At 39.1% G+C, this 22304-nt stretch overlaps 1 protein-coding gene across 1 annotated transcript; it reads right to left on the bottom strand.

Annotated features, from left to right (window-relative positions):
- Positions 1–905: 905 nt before the first annotated feature.
- On the bottom strand, positions 906–19893 carry prkcda (protein kinase C, delta a). Its single transcript, XM_015010456.2, has 18 exons — positions 19774–19893; positions 15700–15829; positions 15368–15567; positions 15220–15286; positions 13718–13874; positions 13234–13265; positions 13025–13110; positions 11556–11685; positions 11378–11478; positions 10432–10525; positions 10183–10313; positions 9888–10061; positions 9709–9800; positions 5375–5437; positions 3184–3322; positions 2884–3072; positions 2103–2231; positions 906–1961 (listed from the first exon to the last, which is right to left on the bottom strand). The coding sequence occupies exons 2-18, from the start codon at positions 15806–15808 to the stop codon at positions 1803–1805; spliced, it is 2052 nt and encodes a 683-aa protein (XP_014865942.2). The 5' UTR covers positions 15809–15829; positions 19774–19893; the 3' UTR covers positions 906–1802.
- Positions 19894–22304: the final 2411 nt, after the last annotated feature.

The raw sequence follows: 22304 nt of genomic DNA, 5'->3' as shown, positions 1-22304 counted from the left end.
ATAACCAAATTCAGGTAGAATAAACTTTTTTACATCAGTCTTTCTTAATATAAACTTTATAAAACCAAATTGTACAGAAATGTATGTTAGGATATTCAGGTTGATTACAGTATATAGTGTATATAAAAACATGCATGTTGGTCTCATCTGACCACTTTTGTTGTTTTTTCCACCTGGTTTATGGCAACAAAACTGGATTTTCTATAGTTTTGTTTCAACCGTTGTTTTCTTCTTGGTACTCTGCAGCTCCTCCATGGTTACCAGAGTCTCCCTAAACACTGATTGGTCCTCCATTTAGGCGACTGGTCATTCTTAGGTTGGTTCATATTTTTACCGTTGTCTTTCCATTTCCAGATGACAGACTGTGCGGAGCTCTGTGATATTGGGTTATTACTAAATCATGTTTTAAACTTCTCCACTACTTTCTCCCTCTTCCTGTGTCTTGGACTGATGTTGCTTTTTCACTAATGTTCTCCAAGAAATCTCAGAGTGCTTCACAGAACAGCTAGATCTACACTGAGAATAAATTACACACACGTGGACTGTATTTACCAACTATTGAATAAATTAGATTTTATTTTGGGATATTAAATCAGAGTCGAACACAATTACATGGCACGACTTTCAGGGTTGTAGTTGTAGAAATGAAATGATCATTAATTCCTGCTGTGGTCTATGTACTTTGTGTTGGTCTGTCATAAAATGCTAATAAAATACACTGAGGTTTGTGATTATAATATGATAAAATGTGGGAAAGTGAAGGAGCATTTAGGAAGCCATTTAATCAGCTCATCTTGAAATGAATGTTAAAAATATTTGTTCCCAAAAACTAAGTGCAATCACAGATTAAAAAACAAAATAAATGTGTTCAGACTATAAAGTAGAAGCATGTATAACAAACATAATCCAACCCATGTAATCTTTTTAATAACAATGCTTTGTACCATAGATTAGATGTACATAAACCTAAGAGCTTCATTATTACAAACAAAAAAAAATAAGCAGTCTTGGGAGCTGATGTTTTGCTTTTTAAATCAGATGTATACATGGAGATAGTAAAAAAAAAATTACATCATTACCGAACCAATATACATGATACAGCAATATACATCTAATATATCTATATACAGCAATTCAGTGATGTCCTGCTCCCTAACTACATTCAGATAATTATTAAACTCTCTTTAGTCATAACTTTACCACCGTCTATAGGCAGGAGCGTTCCGTACAGCAACGGGCGGCTGACTGCGTTTAAATTTGATCTTTTCATCTTCAGTAATCAACACAACCAAGGCTGAATCTTAAGTCAAAAGCAAGACTCCAGAGGTTTCTGACACATAACGTTCCTTATTGATCTACAGTTTGAAAACAGACATGTTGTTCTGAGCCATACGCATGCGCTCACCTGATTTACACAATTACTCTACAACAGTACAGTTCACACGTGAAGCCGTTTCCTCCCTTCATTATTTACCGTCTCCAGTTACAGTCAGCTGCATGTGACGAAGGAAACAAAAAGGCTGCAGATGGTAGCATTGACGTTACACCGAGTCAAAGTATTTTCAGCCTCCCACCATGTTGCTATTACTCATACAGGCTTTCGCAGCCGTAACCAATAATAAGCATGCACACAAATACAATAACATCAATATATACAGTACAGGCATTATTTTCTATATGTACCAACAGAGAATAGTTTGCACCTGAAATGAAAGTTACATAAATACTGATTTGTTTGAGGAACACCTCATTTGTCTGAAAGCAGGGGAAACGTCCTCAGTCAGGTTGGTGCTAAAAACCAATCACTTCTCTAGAAGGTGCTCCATTTTGGGGTTTATGAACGAAAAGCCAGCAAATGCAGCCTGGTCCATGGAGTCTATGAAGTTCTTGTCGCTGTAAGACAGCCGCGCTTTCTCATTGAGGAACTCCCGATCGAAGTTACTGCAGTCGTTTGGAGCTTTCTGGAAACGAGAAGAAAACAAATCTCAGAGAAACTAAAAGAGAGTGGCCATCATCAGATAACAGTGCAGGGTCTGTGGTTTGTAATGTCTTTCCTCTGGGAAAAAAAAAACAAAAAAAAACAAACAAAGCGTGAAACGCACCACTTTGGGCTTGAAGGGAGGTTCAACTTCTCTCCTCGCCAGGGCCTGCCAGTTAATGCTCTTGAAGAAGGAGTGCGACTGAAGCGATCCCACGATTCCTAGCCTGCGTGAGGGGTCTCTTTCAAACAACTGCATGGAGGGGAAAAAAAAAAAGTTAGATTAAATTAGGACATGACATGTCTGCAATCCGATTTTAGTAAAATTATCATAATCATCGATGCTGCAAAGGCATAAAATCTTAGCAAGCATTTTGGTCTAGCGTCTAGTGCAAATATCTTAGAACACCTGAAATACGAAAAAACATCTCACAAGTATCTCTTCAGAAAGATGTAGGAGCTTGTTGTAAGCCAATAATTACTTAATATTGATGGAAAAGTACTAGTTCGACTAGCACAGTACGTCACTTATAAAACGGGAAAATTGTCTCGTTATAAGTGAAATAATCTGAGGTAATAAGAGACAAAGGGGTTTCAAAGGGTTCAGATATTTCACTCCACATGTAAAGAATCTAAACAATATTAAACTTTTTACTATTCTTTTTTTTTTCTCTCTCATGAGGACCTAGTTGTGTCTTTAATAAAGCTGATGATGATGATGATAATTTTTTTTTCGCTGCACCTTTATTGTAAAAGACATTTGGATACAAGAGTATTACAAAGGATTTGTTCTATGATGCACTAAACGCAATTTGACCTGGTTAACTAATCTTTCAAAGCTTACTCACACAGTTGCTAGTAACCTGCATCTCTTGTTGACTTAAAATGAGTCATGTGACACAAACCCGTTCCAGCAGGTCTTTGGCATCCTTGTTGATCCAGCGAGGATAGTGGGGCGTGTCCACGCGGATGGACTCAAACAGCTCATCCTCGTCGTCGCCGTGAAAAGGCGACTGGCCGATCAGCATCTCGTACAGCAACACCCCAAACGACCACCAGTCGACTGAGAACGAGTACTTCTGCCCCAGCAGGATCTGGGCGGAAACAGGAAGCGTTCAAGTCTGGAGCATTTTGAACAAACCGAGTCCGTTTCAAGCAGAAATCTTTCAGAACAAGGGAGGGCCTGTAAGCGCGATCCGGTTTACCTCTGGAGCAATGTAGTCGGGGGTACCGCAGAAAGTCGTGGCCCGATTCTCCCCGAACACGTTCTCCTTGCACATGCCAAAGTCAGCGATCTTTATGTGGCCCTCGTGATCCAGCATCACGTTGTCCAATTTAAGATCTCTGAAAAATTTAAAACAAAGAAGATTAGGATTAAACGAGATAAACCGCTGTCGGTTTCCAGTTACTAAGTACAATTATTCTGAATGAAGGTAAAGTTCATCACATAATGAACCTTGAAGAATGATTTGATATTAATGCTAATGCAATAAAGTGTCAAGTGTTTGAATCCCAGCTGATTTATGACTAATTGAGTCCACTCCTGCTTTCAAGTAACGTTTGTACAATCTAATGTTACATTTAATGCTAAATATTAGTTTTTTCCTATCAAATAGTTATTTCAATTCTCAGGATATTATGGTGTTTTTTTTGTTTGTTTGTTTTTTGACAAGTGGAACATTTGATAAAAACAAGCATTTATTATGATTTTCATGTGTGATTACTCAGATTAATTTGAGTAATTCAGTTAATTTTCTTCCTTAGATCTTTGTTTTATTTTGAACATGTAAAATGTCAGAGAAAAATCAAGACAAATAAGAAAATGCAACAGTAAAAACACAATAACCATCAAACATAAAAAAACCTCATATCCAGTACAAAAGGGAGTAGGAAGAAGCCAAAGCTTATTAAATCCCAATTGTCTCATACAAATATGTTCCACATTACACATCTAATTTTTACTAAGTGTCCCATTAAAAAGTGAAATTCATACATATCACAGGTTCCTCCCACACAAACTAATATATTTCAACTGTTCATGTTTATGATTGTGACTTATAATAAGCAATAAAAAGCCAGAGTTTGACTTCTCAGAAAATTTGATTACATAATATCAATAAAAAATGAGTTAAATACAGAAATAACAGAAAAGTGTGTCCATGTCCTGCACTGTAAATGCACTCAGTGCTGGTCTGGGCTCTGCTTTCAAGAAGCACTGCCATCAGTGCAGCTTGGCATGAAGACAATGAAATGCAGCTTTTATTTTTCATCTGAAAGCAGCACCAGCCCAGTCCTTTTTATCTTGGTAAGATGCTTCAGTTGTCTCCTTTTCAGAAAAGGCTTAAAAGAAGGAATTTGACACTTGAAGCCCCGATCTTAGATTATACTGTATGGCTGCTCTTGAAGCTCTAACTCCAGCTGCAGTTCATGCCTTCTGTACCCCAATCATTTCAAGGTTATGCCTGCTGCTTGTGCACCTCTTTCTAACATTTGTTTTCCTTCCACTCAATTTTCTTCTGATGGATACAGCACACAGTGAAAAAACAGCTTCTTTAGCAACAACCTTTTCTGGGTTACCCTTCTTGTGGAAAGTATCAGTGATGGTCAACTGTGAGATGATGTGGGTCAAAACATTTCTGAATTAAAACTCTGTTTTTATTAATGTCACGTAATATCACAGAAGCTGCTGAATTTGAGGTTCTAACACTTTGTAGTTGTGTTTTTATGGGGTTTTTTCTGTGATTGTATTTTATACAGTTATGATGAACTGATGAAGTTTTGTATTCTTGGATTATATTCAATGTTTTTTTTCTATATTATTTGGGTGGAGGCCTTATATAAGCCAACTAGACTTTTATCTCTTCCTGAACTGTCATTTTCTTAATATCTTAATATCTTTGTAGCTCAAGTTCAGCAAAATAAGCTGAAACAAAGCAATAATCATCAACATCAACATAAAAAAGCACTTAACATAATCGCTCTGGTACTGAATTATACGTCTCTAATATATTAAAATGCATCTTTATGTATTCTGTAGTTTCTCAAATCCGTTTATGATACAACAGTGGCATGCCAGCTCGCTCCTTCTCCTCAACATGCTTTTTGTGCGTGCAGTTCTGCAGTCACAGTTTTCCTAACAGCCTTTGCTCGTGACTGCTTTACCACACAATGATATTTAAACTTTCTCGGCAAGGAAGTGTGTGGGATTACCTAACCAAGCAGTTTTTCTGAACTTTCAGTTCATTTACACTCGCAAACAACCGGCAGCTTGGCTGAAAGTAATGGTGTTAATAGAAATAATGGAAAAATAAATGCGTGTAAAGAGAAGAAAAATAATGTCTTTAAGCATGTGTTGTTAATTGAGACTTAAGTACTACACATATTTTTTGTTCTGACCTGTAGATGATTCCTTTGGAGTGCAGGAACTGAAGACCACACACGATCTCAGCAGAGTAGAACCTGAGGGGAGACGGCCAGAAAATCAGTGACTCGTTTCAGATGGAAAATTGCCGCCCGGCGCCGCGGCTGCCTCAGCGCGGAGCCGACAGCTGAACACCGCACTTGTTTCAGCGCGGACCTGAATTATTCAGGAGGACATTTGTTTGGTGTAGAAGACAAGTGACTAACACTCTCATAATGTGAAACCCAAGAGCTTGTGTGAGCTGAAAGATTAGCCTATCGCTGACCTGCTTCTCCTACCGAGCGACAGGTGGAACAATTCATCAGCGAGAGCAATCAAACAGACCGGTCCACCTCCTGCTCGCCCGCCGCAAAGGATCCACTGACAGGAGCCAAGCGAGACGTCCTCTTATGGCTGCTCAATGTCTCACTTAACAGTGGTGATGAAAATGATCTTGTAGCTCCAGTACAACAATAATCTAATTGTGTAAATAAAAAGACCTCAGCATGAACAGAAACCTAAAATAGGATCTGGGAAGCAGTCCGGATTGCGTGCTTAGCTTCTGCGCCGCGAACGTCGTTAAAACGTTGGAGCAGACTCTCGTTTACAGCTTAACAGGTCAAAAGTATGTACAGAGAGAACCGGTTTTGTGTTAGTAAAAGAGGTCATTTGAAACTCTAAAGGAAAAGTGTTGCATAAGCAGATGCTACAGATAACTGCACAGCTCTCCATTTGACTGTGACAGCATGTGCAGTCACACACACAAAATAATAATAAACAAACTGAGAGAGTCTTTGTACCAAATTCATGCCAAAAACCTGCAAACTCCTCCACACGTGTCATGCAAATACTCGGTGGTACGGGAAGCTGTGCAGAAACAGGAAAACGTACACAGAAGTTGAGTGTAGAAATGGTTCTCGTTTAGGCCGGGCGTCTCGGACAACTTGCAGACCACCAAAAACAGGATGTGTATATTGTGTCACAGCGACAAGAAAGAGCCTTTTTAGGACTAAAGTAAGGAGTTTCGAATTCAACTCAAACGAGATCACAGCTCCACACTAGAAACAAAAACGCTACAAAGCACATAGAAAAACTTTAAAAAGGCACCAGTTTTTCTAATTTACTGCCACATTTGTATTTTTGACAACACAGACCCAAACACAGATATTTAGTGTAATTTCATTCTATGCACCCAACCACAAACTTTAGGGGGTAAACCTGTGCAAATCTTTGTTTGCACATATAGAGAATCATCCAACCAAATGCAGAAACACGATGAATTTAGGCATTTAGACACGAAGAAGACAACGTGATGGAGTTCAAGCTGAGTATTAGAATGAAGAACAAAGACGATTCAAGTGACTTTCAATGTGGTATGATGGTTGTTGCCAGTGGGGCCGGTCTGAGGATTTCAGAAACTGAGGATCTGCTGGGATTTTCATTCGCAGCATTCTCTCTGCTCTACAGTAAAAGGTCTGAATAAATTTAGATGCAGTTATCTATGAATAAGCATGAATTGTTTATCTCAAAGTGCGATAAGGAGATTATTAAAGGTGATAACAATGGCAACAATGACTCAAAAACCATTCTGGCACCAAGCTATCCAGAAACACCAGCTCTAAGCAAACAGCAGCTGTCACTCCCGTCAGCTAAGACCGGAAAAGCTGAGGAAACAATCCACACAGCTTCCCTAAAATCAAACATCATCAGATTGAAAAGCATCGTCTGGGCTGATGAAACTCGACTTCAGCAGCAACATTCAAAGCTAAATATTCAGCATTCAGCACCGAAAAAAGTATCCAATGGATGTATTTGTACCATCCAGATGATTAAGCTATACCAAAAATAATGTTTACAGGAACTGGGACAGAAATGTGAGAAATGCTGAAGATTGTGGTCATCACAAAATAGCATCCGAACACATCTGAAACAAACCGACAAGAAAGAGGATCTCCAGCTTGTCAGCAAAGGTGACAAAACTATTCAATTTAAATATTTTTGACGATAAACAAAAAATATTTAAATTGGGGTTATCGACTCTTCCTCTACAGATTGATATAAACGAACTATTCACAGAAAATCTTCCAAATTCCTTGAATAAACTAGAGTGCTAAACTAGAGAGGGACAGAGACATCAGCTGGTGCCAGGAACCAGACGATTGGTCATCATGCTGTTACTCATCGACACTAGTTTTCAGACTAGTTGAGAAATGTCTGCAGAGGCAGTTGTGTGTGGAAAAAGCATGATTTGTTGATCTCAAAGTGTGATAAGCAGACTGTTAAAGGTGATACAATGGCAACAGTAGCTGTGCGAGTGAGCAAGAGTTTCAGCAGTGAGCGTGAAGGTTGAGTTTCTCTGTTACGGAACATTGTGGGTTTGTTTTATAAAGATACATGCGAACTAACTCGTTATTCCATCTTAGTTTGAACACATCTTAGTATTTTAACCCTGCCAGCCCGAACGTAGTGGCGACGATCGAGCCCAAGTTGCAGTACCGTAACTCCGCCACACGTTGCGCTACCTGAAAAATTCCAACGGTTTCTGAAAGGTGGGGGCGTTGTGCTTTCCAGCCCATCTCGGGTTATTACGGTAATTTCACCCCAGCAGTAGCAGCGAGTGAAATTAATCTGAGGGGCAATCTTATAATAGACGGTAAATTGCGAAAATAACTTGCTAGATATTAAAAGTTCCAGTTGTTATTGATAAATGGGCAAACATATATTTACTCACAGGACATTTAAATAACTGCGTACAATTAAAATAAGCAAAAACATCCAGGCGGACATTTGAAACACAGGACTAAATGCAGCTCATACCGTTTTTATATATCATTGTTCTTAAAGAGAAATTTGATTATTTTTGGGGATCAAAAGCCAAAAACTACCCACAGTTCATTCATAATTATTAGAATAAAGGTTTTTAATCTTTTTAGGAAAAACAGACAACATACAAACAAACTTGATTGACAAAATAACGTAAAATACAACATGGTGATGAAGCCGACTCTGCCCATCTCTTGAGGGATCAAGTATCCAACATGAGGCAGGAGGATTTAACAGCTGACAACACAGGATTAGAGTTTCATGTTAACAAAGTACAGTGTTGCTCATGTCCAACACACAACTACTGGTTTAACTACAGGAGATGTAACTGGGAGACCAGTCACTGTATGCAGTAACCTCAGCAGAGACTTGGGCTCCTCTTGGGGAATCCCAAAGCGTTCTCAGGCCAACCGAAAGGATTTCATCCTAACTGGAAGGCCGAGCAGCTCAACTGGCTCCTCTCGATGTGGAGGAGCAGTAGCTCTACTCCGAGTCCCTCCAGCTTCTTACCTCATCTGTAAGGAGGAAACTCATGCAACAGCAATCTCAATCTTTTGGTCACTGAGTCAGCACTTTGCAAAACCACCTCGTGTGGAAATTACAGCTGAAAGTCTCACGTTATCTCTCCAGCAGCTTTGAACATCGAGAGGCTGACATATTTTCTATTTTCCGTCTTTGCAAAATTGCTAAAGCTCAGCCATATTCCATATAGAGCAGCTATGAACGCTGTTTCAGTTTCTTCCACAGAGTCCCAGTTGGACCCAGGTGTGGATTCTGACTGAACACATGAAATGCTTTCACCTAAACTACCCACTGCAGCTCTGGCTGTGTGATTAGAGCCATTGTCCTGCTGGAAGGTGAACAGAGACTGTTGCAGCCTCCAGCAGTTTTTCTTCCAATGTTGCCCTTCGTTTACCTCTGATCAGCTTCTCTGGCCTTTCTGAAGAAAAACATGCCTAAAAATGCACACCACACTATTACATTTTTCATTAGTAAAATATAAACCAATATAAGTCATGTACTGTTTTCCTTTCACTTAACATTATAAAGTACTTTGTGTGTGATACCTTTGCAAGCCACTGAAATCTTCGCTTGGGAGAAATTCTTTCAAACGTGGTACTTTTTGAAACTTAGTTGGTTGAATTGCAGCCAAATGTTGAGCTTTATCACACTTTCTATCACCAGCTTGCCTTTTGTTTTTCTGGAGGGATTCCCGTAGTGTGATGAGAGGTGGGTGGCAGTAACTGATACCTCCCCACAAACACAACACACAATGCTACAAGGTTTTTTCACTCTTTACTCTTTAGCTTTAGTCTGCTAATAAAAAGAAGCAGATGCATATGAGCCAGGCTCCAGAGCACTATGTGCAAGAAAAAAAACAACATGCAGCAAAAAAAAAAAGAGCATGTTCTCCTCTATACAGCGAGGGATCAGTTAACCCACTCTCTGATAACAAATCTAAGCTTTTAAGGGTCAACGTTAAGAAACGACAGCAGAAGTCACTTACGTTGCTTTGTTAAGATCGAAGCGTCCTTTTTCCTGGATGTGAAACATCAGATCACCTCCGTTCAGATACTCCATCACAAAGAACAGATGCTCCTGTGGAAAAGATCCAAATCGAGAATTGAGAGCAGCAAAGAAAAGAAAAAAATGGCTAAATGGCTCACAGTTGAGGAGAAGGATTACCTTGGTCTGGAAGGTGCAGTAGAGGTGAGTGAGGAAGGGGTTTTCCCAGGCTAAAGCCAAGACTCTCTTCTCTACCATCGTGCACTCCACGTCATCATCCATCAGCACCACATCCTTCTTCAGAGCCTTTATGGCAAAATACTCTCCGCGGCCCTTCAGCTCTGCAAGGAGGACCTGCAAGGAGAAAACAGTAAATGCCAACATTTAGATAGGCGCCTGATGATTAATCAGTTTTATTATCAACTGTCTATAATCTACATTTTCCACTGCAGATAAAGCTGATGAGTGAGGGTACCTTGCCAAAGCTGCCTTTTCCTAACACCTTGTGGAAGACGAAGTTGTCGACATTGATGCGGGTCAGGTGGGTAAGACGAGACTGGGGTCTTTGGGCAGGTCCCTCCCACAGTTTACCGTACGGAGACCCATCTAATACACAGATAGCAATAAAAAAAATTCACAAACCTGCTTCAAAGCTGTTTCCATGTCAGGGGTCCATACAGAAATATGTCAAGTAGATGCAGATTAGAGAAATGCGATTACTGACCGTTGATCTCAAGTCCAGCAAGTTTGTTTACTTCATCATATATTCCAATGTCACCAATATCAGGGAGGTTGGGATCCGAGCGACGAGTTGATTTCTGGTGGAAGGCGGGGGGTAAAATAAATAAATAAAAAATGTTATAGAAAAGGTTCACCATGCAGCTGTGATAAGACCACACACCATTTGAGAGAATAATTTCTTCACTTGTTAATGTTGCTGTTGTGTTTCTCAAAAATAACGAGGATTTGTAAACTGTTCAGGTCTAGAGTCACATTTAAGGACTTTTTTGACGGACTTGAAAAATCTTTACATTTTAAGGTTAAACTCTCTCCGTATTGGAGAAATGTGAAAACTTAAGACATGCTGGTGCTGCTCATAAAGATGTCTAAAACAACCAAAGGTGGCTCTTTTACTGGAGTAATATGTTGAGAAAACTAGGATTTTAACTTGAGCAAGTTTTATATTAGGGTAAAAATAATTCCTCATTTACATTTGTTTTTGATAAAATCACCGCTGCCACAATTAATGGGGCCTCAAACATTTCCAATGTGTGTAACTAAGGCATTTTATTCTCGCATGCTTTCCTTTTAAAAGTTGGAAGTTGAAAAACATTTATTTGTTATTCTTTGACAAAGGGAAACTGTTCAAAATGGGGAAAACCAAAGACATGCCATTCAGGAAAAACAGAAAATGGGTAAATAATTAGAAAATTTCAAACAACTGCAAACATGGCTGGACAAAGACCAAAGTTTACAGTGCCATAATGCAGTGAGATGTTATGCAAATGAGATTAAGAATGCATTTATTTTATGAAGTAAAACATCACAACACAGATGAATAACTGATCAAATATCTGCCTGTTCAAAATAAATCTAATTAGACGAGTCTTGTGCACCATCCTTTTTCTGATGGTGAAGACACCTGACTGGAACATTTATGACCAACTCACCTGGCTAACTTGTGTTAATGCTTCAGCTAGAAGCTTCTGGTTGATCCCACAAAGGTTGGCCACTTTGTCCTGACACTTGTGATGAACATTCATGGCACAGTCTGCAAGCACAGTCAAACAAGCCGGTCAAGCACAATGGCACAAAGCTGCTTCCTGTTTCACCATCTCTGTGCTTTACCTTCACACTTCAGGCCCTGCTTGACCAGACCCCACAGCAAGCTCCCGCAGTGATCGCAGAAAGTAGGGCTCATGTAGTTGTAGATCTTGAAACGGTGGGGCATGTCGATCTTAAAACGCTCCTTCTGGAACTGTGGGAATAAGGAGGATTTCTCTAATGACTCGCAGTAAAATAATCCTGTACAAACTGGAGACCTGCAATGTCATTTCTGGTTTGTGTGTTTCAATTTTATCAGATTTATCTCTCAAAAGTCTCACCAATGTCTGATGGAAAGTCCAACAGGCCTGTTCCTACTGCTGATTAAAGTAGTGCTGGATAATGTCCATTTATCTCTCACTTGGACTTCAGCAATATTTGTTAAATATTAGTTTGAAGACAAACTAAGGCAAACATTATTACTGCAAAAAGTAAACTTCACAAAACAAGAATAATCAAAAGCAATTTATCTTGCAGAATAAGGCCCAGGGAAACATTTGTGATCTTTTAACTTATATATCTTACTTAAAACAGACTAACAGCATTTTTCCAGGTGCATTTGGTTGAGTAATTCCATTTAAAAAGTAAAACTCACATTTAGAGTTGAGCAATATATCAAATTGCTTCTGACCTGCAACATCAATAATGTGTGCAATATCACAAAGGAGTCCTTGGATGCTGTATTTGATGCATAATTATAGTTATTTTTGTCTAGTTCAATGCACCATGATGCTTGAATTGCTAACAGACTGCTCTGATCTAAATCCCTGGAGAATCTGTGGAAGGTGAGACTCAACAATGCAGAAGAGGTGAACGCCGCTTTTGATGCAACCTGGCCTTCTTGTGTGCCTGTACTGTACATGAACACACCTGTTAATAAGCAGTCGTTACTGTTTAAAATATACATTTTATACAGTCTGAGAAACTGAATGTCTTGTTCCCATTATCTGAAAGCCAGTCTCATCATAATTACCAGAAATGTATTACTTTCTGTCACGAATCTGTGAGCTTCACTTTTAAACTGAATTACTAAAATAAAGCAATAAATGAAGTTTATATTCTATTTTCACATACCCAGACATCTGTTATCTCTTTAAAAACAATGCATATGTACAAAGACACAAAAAAGAACTGTATCAAAATGATATGATGAAGTTTGTTTGTCAAACTTTAAAATTAAATGGTGTCTTTCCAACATTAAGTCATTTTACACATCATGTGTCTGGAGATGTACGAAATGGTCTCACGCGTTTGAAATGCAGCTCTCAAATCTTTGAACATTAGTGCTTATTGAAAGATCTTAACTGCAGATGGATGGTAATACCACTTATACTACATTAAGATCAATCTGAGGATTAAGATTAAAAGAAGATGTACAGAAAAAAAAAAAAGACAAAAAGTGAGAAAAGCCCACGCTGGACTGGAAAACAAACTGGAGGCATATGGAGAACGCTCACATACAGGATGTGCTGCAAAACCAGTGGGTCACATACCACAGTATCCCGACTGTTGGCCGCAGTACCGGTGCATCTGCCTATGATTTTGTCTATGCATTTCTTATGGATGGCTGCATTGCATTCTGTAAAAAAAAAAAAAAACAGCACTAGAGAATTTTACCCTTATGTGTCATCACATTTCAATTATAGCACAAGACACAGATATTTTGCTCTCTTCCTAAAATTAAATATTGATGTAAACTCACGTCTGCATTTGTAGCCTTGCTTGTTGAGTCCCCTGTGGAAGAAAGTAAAAATGAAACGAATGAACTCGTTTCCATATTCCTTTTTTGTTTCCTTTCCTATATAATGCCCAGTGTGGATTGAAACATCCTGATTTATTGGTAATATTCACTCTATAATTACTGAAATAAATGGAGACCGGACGTTGAAGAATTTATGAGAAGCCGAGGAGTCATTTGTCTGATTTAAAGATTAGGACTTGCATTCTAAGAAAAACAAGTGTTAAATAATTCAACAAGTGAAAAGAATAGAACCACTTATCAAGATGTAAATCTGGAGCACGTTCTCTTTAAAGCTCTCTGGCAATCTAGCACAAAATGCAGCACATCGGCGCATCCACACGTAAGGTGTTTAATTCCGTTTTTACTCTTGCATTTTGTGTGTGGTTGCCATTTATTTGCTGACCCTAAGCAGTTTTCTAAAGACTGAAATATAAACTGGACTGACCAGACAAATTCCCTGCACACAGAGCAGAAAGTTGGCTGTCTGAAGAACGTGGCGATGAACTCGTGGTTCTTTATGAAGTGGATCTTCGCTTGCTTAATGGCTCCTCGTCTTCGGTTGAGTGTAGGAGCTTCTTCCTCCTTCGCAGCGTGTTTGCTCTCTTTAAAACAGAGAAACACCGTTCAGTCATTGCACAACGTGTGTAAGAAACAAGTGAAAAACTTCAGCACAAATGGATAGCCTTACAAATATATAATGTATTATGCTTTAGCTCATGATAAAGCTTTGCTAAAGTATCTATGGCGCTTAAATCTCTTCAATTAAAATACAAACATTACAGTTCTTCAATTCTTTATAAAACCACTGTTTGCAGCTGATTTTTTTTTTTACTCATTCTTATTTGTAAAGCAGCTCAAACTCAGTCAGCGTGGACGGCCAGGATCTGTGAATGTCAGTTTTCAAGTTTTGCCACAAATTTTCAGCTGAATTTAGGTCTTGACTTTGCTTGGGCCATTTTGCCACATGAATATGCTTTGGCAGAAATCAGCCCATGGCTCAACCTCTGGCTCATTCTCAGGAGTACTATTGAACTCAACCCATGATCCAACCTACCCCGAGCAGCTTTCCTATCCCTCCTGAGAAAAAGCGCATGACTCTGCCACCACCATGCATCTCCATAAGCAACGTTTCCCTCGGAAAACTTGCTAAGCCTGGTGGTTGGGCGCTAGGGCAGCCACTCGTCCAGCGACCCGTCGTGTTTTTGAGTTAAAAATGTTTAAAGTTGACAGAAAATTTGAAAATATCACTTGACAATTATGTGTTATTAAAAGATTGGAAGATTAACACCTGAACACCAACTATAAAATCTTTAAAAATGCAAACTTTGCAAATTTTAAAAAGACTTAAAAGAATAAGCAATGCTTAGCCTGGTGGGGCACAAGTAAAGCCTGGTGGCCCGCCAGGCTATCAAAACACTGGGGGAAACCTTGGTTAGGATGTTGCGTTTAGGATTTTGTGGAATGATGGCCATCTGCCAAGAACAGTATTTTATATGTAGGCCCAACACTTCAATTTGACCGGAGAACCTTCTGCTGCTTGTTTGCTGGGTCACCTGTATGGTGTTTGGCTCTGTAATATGTTCAGAGCTGGGTGTTTTGCTTTTTTTTTTCATAACCCAACCCTGCTTTACACTTCTACACAACTTTATCCCCAACCTGTCATCTGTGTTCCTTGATCTTCATTTTCTCTAACAAATCTCAGAAACATTCACAAAAAATCTACATCAATGTTAAAATTACACTATACAGAGATGGACTGTTTTCCAAAAAGGTGACTTCTGAATGATTGCAATTTGTTGCAGTGGATTTTACTGGCTGGTCTCAGGCTCTATGACATTAAATCTCACTGGAACATATTGAGATTTGTAGTTTTGAAGAGACAAAATATGGAAAAGTTCACAGGGTGTGAATACTTTGTAGGGCTGTGTAGCGTCTAAAGCTTTTTACCCGTATCCACATCCTCCAGAAAATACTGCACCGCCATCATCACTTTCCCTGATGGATGAAGATCCACCTGAACACAAAACAAGAAGCAGGTAAATAAAAACCCCCTCATGTTTGTCCAAATTTGAGACGGGGACGTTCCATGTCCTACCCAGAACTCAGCTCGTCCGTTGGCTTTCTTGCAACGCTCAGCGAGAACAGAGACGCCGACGGTAACCTCGGCCATAGGCTCCTCCGCCGTCTTCATCAGCAGTATCTCAAGCACACGCCCCTCGTAGATGTGTGCGTCAAAGCTGGCTTTCCAGGCCGGGTACATGGTGGGCTTTCTCTGAACGAGCGTCTTACCTCGTTCTAAGAGGAGGACAGGAGTGGCGACAGAGGAAACAGTTTACCATTTGGTCTTTTTGAACATAAGAAATGAGAAAACCTGCAAGAAACGTTAAAAAGAAGTAGTCCAGCGAATGTAATCGAAGATTGTCTCACCTGTAGTCAGAGCTTCCTTCATCTTGATTGCACAGAAAGGCTGGCCAGCCAGAGGAGGCAGAATTCCCATATCGAACGAGTTGAAGGCGATCCTCAAGAAAGGAGCCATGGTGCCGAGTAGCAGGAGAACCTTTCACACACACAGACACGTGCTGGATTACTGCGGTGGCATTTGTCATTCAAACAGCAAGACTTTGAATTTTTATAGCACAAACACGTCACAAAATTTTAGAAACACACGCAGCAGAGCAGATTTCTGGATAGTTAGTAGGAACAACATCATATAAAAAATAAGATGACGCTGCTTTCGTAGCTGTTGGGAGTCTCTTCCTTTTCTGCTCTACTTGTATTCTTGTATTACTTGTATTATTTTAAATGTTTTTTTTATGTTTTAAGAAACAAAAAAAAAGATTGGTTGAATTTCTTTATGCGGAGTTCGATCGTGAGCCTTTACCCAAGTCTGGTGTTGGTAAATGTCAACCCAAAACTAGTTCTGGCTCGTGGTCACTTCCGTTTTTTATAAACAAAGCCAATTCAGACAAAGTTTATTTTTTTAATGGGAATCAGTAGATTTACAGTGTGCAAAAATTATCTTTACTGGACGAAAACAGTCGACCGTAAATCTGAAAAAAATCCTCTGGAAATAAATAAAAGTAATGAATTATGAACGGTGGTGTAAGAGATAAACTGTGTTTTCATTGGGACTCTGGCAGAAAACTGCTGAAGGGAAACAGGTTGCTCTCCTTGTTGTAAAAGGACAAAAAAGACATATATAGATATAATATAATATATGCAGAAAATGACATAATTGTTTGTATATATATATATACAAACAATTATGTCATTTTCTGCATTCAGAGCACAACTTCCACAACAGCCAAAGCAAAACCCATCTTAGTGCACGCAATGCAAAAACTAAATATCTGCTGATGCTATACAATCCCTTAGCATGGCCATGCAGGTTTGCATAACTATTTGGGTAGTTCCACACCTCCATGCACAAACTGCACTAAACATCAGCCAGGGCCGATGCTGCTTTTTTATTTTGCTGTCAGAGAACAGTTTCAGCATTAAAGGCGTGTGCCTCCACTACAACGACAGAACAAGCCTTAACACGTTGCTAATCCAAAGCCAGGCATGCTGTGCTCCACATTCAGCCTAGACGTTATTCACATCCCTGAAAGCATGGCGCCCACAGTGAGACTGCAAGAGACTGGAAAAGTAAGACCCTCCTCCATCCCCGCCCCGAATAAAAACACAGAAAAACACACCAAGTCAAGAAAATAGTGCGCACTAAAGAGAAAGGTCCTGAACATCAGAGTCGCTCGCTGCCGCTGTTGTTGTTGTTGTTGTTGTTGTTGGCTGTGATGTCATGGGGTTTTTCAGAGTTAATCAATAAGAAACACAACGTGCGATTGAGGGCAGGGGTGATTGACTGGTTTGTGTGCAGCTTCGATTTGTCCCATCTGTTAAGTTCACCGCTCACGTTACATACAGCAGCATACAGTAAGCGTTAAACTTCCTGGTCAGAATCATAAAATACTCTTCATCATGCAAAAATTCATGCATGCATGAAAAATGGCAGGGTTGGTGGAGAAGCAAATGCCTTTACATTTACCATAGAAGAAGATACACAATGAGTCTCACACTTACAGCCTGGGCCTAAAGTATCTCTATGTGTTTTTGAACACACATAGAGATACATGCTTAAAACTGATAAAGTACAAAACTGGGTCTGGTTGAGACTTAATAAGGAAAGATTTTTAAGTTGTATGCAGTAACAACTTAAAATAAATACAGATGAATGGGTCCTGGAGGTTAAAGCTTGTTAATTTAAAAAAAAAACAGAGAAAACTTGTGCAATCTTAAAATAACTACAATCTTTAAAGATGTTGCAGTGACTTAACATTATTAAACTCTAAATTGTTGTTAAATTTGCACTGGATGGTTATTCACATGGGAAAAGGAGGCAGGAGGCTGCGCACCACCAATAATCTTCCTGTGGGAAACGCATACAGAGGAGGAACTTGTCTGATATAAAAACAAGTCAGAATAAAAACACACAAAAAATGCCATATTTTTACTTTCTCTGCTTTGCTTTTCTGCTAGGAACGACCGGGAACTCTTTACATTCATAATTTTTTACTACATTTATCAGACAGGAACATCATTGGTGGAGAACCAACACCTACCTCCATTCGCTCATCAGATTCTCGGTAAGCAATCTTTCACTGCGAATGTGATTATGGATTATAGGTTTATAAAAAAAATCTCATTCGCATTAATCAATGTGTTATTTTTTTGTTGTTTTTTTTAGACTGGAGTTGCTTTAAGACAGCAGAAGTCCACTTTGGTCTCGGCTTCAGCCTTCAAGAACTATTGCTAATCTAACTTTAGACTAATTAAAGGCACTAATAGCAGCCATACACTGCTGATCAGATATTACAGCTTACAACTAAGCATGCACCAGCTGCCAGTATCCACTTTTATAAGGTTTAAAAACCAATAAAAGTTGTACGTCATCCATACCTACATTTTGATTTCCTTTAAATGAGACGCCTGACAAGCAGTGCAGTGCTGTGCCCCTCCCCAACTGTTGCTGTGCAGTGCTAGCCAAATGGTTGAAAGAAAACCTCTACAATTTGCTTTTACTTAGAGAAAAACACTAACTTGATTGTAAATATTACCTTGTGAACAAAATACAGTTGGCAAAGAGCCGACTGCAGCTATTTAACCTGCTAATGTTAACATACTAACAAATAGCTGAAGGGTGAAAAGAGCATAATATTCTAAGAAATATACCAATTTACATTAAAACTGCTAAATGTGTCTTTTAAATATTTTTGCTCAAATTGATGTATAAAAAATGTACGACAAAAATTATAGATAATTTTTTTTTAAATCAAGAACAGCAGTAGGAGTAATCGTTTATTTCAAATAAGCAAATATACGATGAGTCATATTTTTTTAAAGTTGTAGATCTCTACAGTTGTGGTTAATTTTTCTTTTTTACTCAAAGTTTTTGTACTCTTCACACCAACAAGCTTACAGCAGAGCCTCACCACTTCAGAAATCCTGAACTATACCCCTGACTGACTTCTAACAGCGGCATCAGGAGCTTGGCTCTGACCAAGATAAATGGAGAGGAAAAATCAACAAAACCTGAACAATGCTCCATTGTTTGGATGAGACTAGAACTTCTAGGCATTTTTCTGTCTTTTAACGACTCGAACATCAAAGTACAGCTGCACCATTATTAGAGGTCCGACATGTTCTTCTGAGAGCTTAATCGCAATTAACTAAATGTCAATCATGGACTCTAAAGTGAGCAGCCAATCACTTCAGCCGGTGCGTCTGAATCTTGTGTTTATGCAACAACGGATGTGGTCGCTCGTCAGTTGGCTGACAGATGTCATCTGCTGTCTGACTCAAACAGAACCCCACAGCCAGATTGTCCTCATGAAAAATCTTACACCCCCGTCCATGTTGTCCAGATCTGCTCCCATGCTCTCTCCACGTTTGGATTAAATAACAAACTGAACTGCCATATGTATCTGCCACGCTTTTTAAAGCATAATAAATCCAACTAAAGGCTCCGATGGAATAGTTAGCAGAGCTGATTAAAAACTAGGGAGCGGTCTAGATGAGCGCCTCACCTGTCGATACTGCTATTTTTCCTTAGCTGACCCCGCAGCGCCATCGTTCAATCTGATAGATCATTAAATCCGTCGCGACCTTTCAATTCATAAAAGCAAGCGACAAGAACTACTTCAATTGTTAAAAAAAAAAAAAAAAAAGTACCTGCTGGTTAATTGCGTTGTTCTAAAATTGTTCCTACACACTGTTACTGTCATGTGGCGACGCCTTTTTTTAGGTAGACCGCACAGAAAAATGTCAACTTCAGCTCCCGCTACAAGTCAACGGTTACAGATTGTTCCTCAACAGATGAAAGGCGAAGAAGGAGAAAAGCCACCTATAAGAAGAGGTCTTTGAACCAGCTTTCATCAAACTGGAGGCTTAAGAGGCTCAAACTTTGAAAAAGTGATAATAAAAACAGAATAACAGCAGTCTCACCTCGTCCTACAAACTCAGCTGCGGCTCTTCTTCTCCACAGCCCGATGAAAGTTACTCTTTCTTCCTCTCCTTTTTTCGCTCTGTGATTCTGTCTGTTGAGGAAGTGTGGCACATGTATGGCAGGCCGATGTAGAATATAATCTGACCCCACAGCTCTGGAAAAAACTGGGACCACTTAAAATGATCGGTTTCTCTGATTTTACTTTTTGTAGGTACATGTTGGAGTAAAGTGAACGTTGTTATTTTATTCTATGAACTACTGACAACATGTCTACGAAATTCCAAGCAAAAATCTTGTATTTATTTTCAGAAAATGAGAAATGGTCAAAACAACAAAAAAGATGCAGCGGTTTCAGACTTTAAATAATGCAAAGAAAACAAGTTCATATTCATTTAGAAAAAACAAAAAAACAAAACTGATGTTTTAACTCAGGAAGAGTTGAGAAATCAATATTTGGTGAAATATTTGGTTTTTCAATCGGGTTCAGTGCTACTTCCACTGCCCTCAAAATTTTGGAAAAACCTAAAAAAAAAAGTCATCTGACTAAATGAGATTTTATATTACTGTGTATAAGATTCAATGCAATACAAATCTTCATGAGAGGATGACAGATTTATTTATTTTTAATTATTATTATGGCTATTACTGAGTCCCATATTCAAGGCGGCCATCTTGCTTTGAGGCTTGAGTTGGTAGAAAAGCTGATCCAGAATAATGAATTCTAAATTTAAAACTGATTTTATCAACCTTTCAGTAAAACCAACACATTCTACCTCTATAGGGGGAAAAAATAACAAAAAGGACCAGGCTTGGCATCAACCACCACCAAGTGATTACAGCACAATTGTTTCCATTGTGACATCCTGGATGTGCTTTGAGTTTGGAAGGCCAGTCACTCAGGTTCACCACTGTTCTGTGTTTTCTCCATGGTGTGCTGGAAAAGACTTAGAAACAGCTTTCTAACTCTTTAGAGACGGATAGATGTCAGCTCATTTCACCTCAGAGCTACACAATAAACACACAGCCAGGAAAGCCCCATTATGGATCAGCTTGCGGGTTACCACCTTTAGGGGGATTTCCCTTTAATGCTGCCATCTCTGAGGCGTCTTCATGCACTCTGTTTTTCTAGGACCGGCAGTGCTGTTTCACGCTCTCCTCTGAATGATAAAATCTTTACCAGATTCCTGCAGATCAACACATTTCTCAGATCAGACAGAACACAAAGACTTTTGAATTTCTCTGTTCTGGCTTCACCCACAGATGAAACAGCTGTTTGCTTTGCGTGGCGTTGCACTGATTCTGGTTACAGGTTTGTCCCTGTTGCCCAGTTGGATTGGAGGATTAATACTGGTGTATCAATTTCAATTAACTGTCAGGATCTTTCAGTTGATCATGAGGCGAAATAAATCAGAAAAGGCGTTGCTTGACCTATTGCTTTTTGAGATCCGTCAGCTTAGTTGGTGTTGTCAATCAGCTACTGTTAAATTAATTGATTTCTGGACCATAAGTATCTGACATCAAACATTGGGTAAAATTGAATGAAACTAAACTCTTATCAACTTTGAAGCTTTCCAAAAACATGGCTATTAAAAGTTAATTCATGATTTAACAGTAGGTACAATAATTTTGTTAAATATAGCAGATTGACTTGGATAACGTTTTTCCTTCAATAAACGTAGTAATTATTTGGAAGCTGCATTTTTTTTTTTTTTTAGGTCAGCTACTATAAAATAATGTTACATAGAGTACATTGTACTGCTCTAAACTGAACTGATATGAACTGAATTTGGAGTTAATTGGATTTTTGCATAACTATTCATAAATATACCAAAGAACTCAGAGATGACATCTGTTGTATTTTGATTTTATGTAAAAAATGAATTCAGTTGACTTAACAATATGAATAGGCAGGATGTCGTTTGAGATTTTGGAATTGTTGATTTCAGGTAGGATAAATGGCAACCAGAACAGGTTTACAATCCACTTTGTCGACTGGGAAGAATTAATTTAAGAAAGTTTCTCCCCTTGAAATTATATGATAAAATGACTTGCCGTAAGGCGCTCCTCTTTGCAAGTTGTGACGTTTACCTGGTATGCAGACACGCGGGGCGTCTGTGTTCCCCAACACAGACAGAGTAGGGCACACAGTTGTCCTAACTCAAGTTATTCAAGGTTGTTTCAAGTATTATGTTGTTTTTTTGTTTTGTTTTGTTATTATTTATTTTTATTTGTTTGTTATTGCTGTACAGACTTGCATGCAAAAAACATCTCATATGTAATTTTCCGTTTCACCCCCTGGGTGGTGGTGTAGGTTCATCTCTGCAGACCTGTTGCTCACCTGGGCTGCAGGCGAATGAAACGCCTCGCCTGCTTGAACTTCATATCTGCATTGCCGGTGAATTTGCCCTAGATTACTTTCTGGTATGAGGGGGAAGTGTTTGTGTGGCAGGAGGTGGAGTCACATGGCTGGGACTGTAGTCTGCAGGGATAGTTTTCAGCAACAAGGTTGTGCAGAGGGGGGCTGTGAGGA

This window comes from Poecilia mexicana, unplaced genomic scaffold (assembly GCF_051168715.1).
Source record: "Poecilia mexicana isolate PSO_F unplaced genomic scaffold, ASM5116871v1 scaffold_5, whole genome shotgun sequence".
NCBI classification, from domain to species: Eukaryota; Metazoa; Chordata; class Actinopteri; order Cyprinodontiformes; family Poeciliidae; genus Poecilia; species Poecilia mexicana.
Note: the sequence above shows the minus strand (reverse complement) of the source record. Positions and strands in the feature narration are given on the sequence as shown.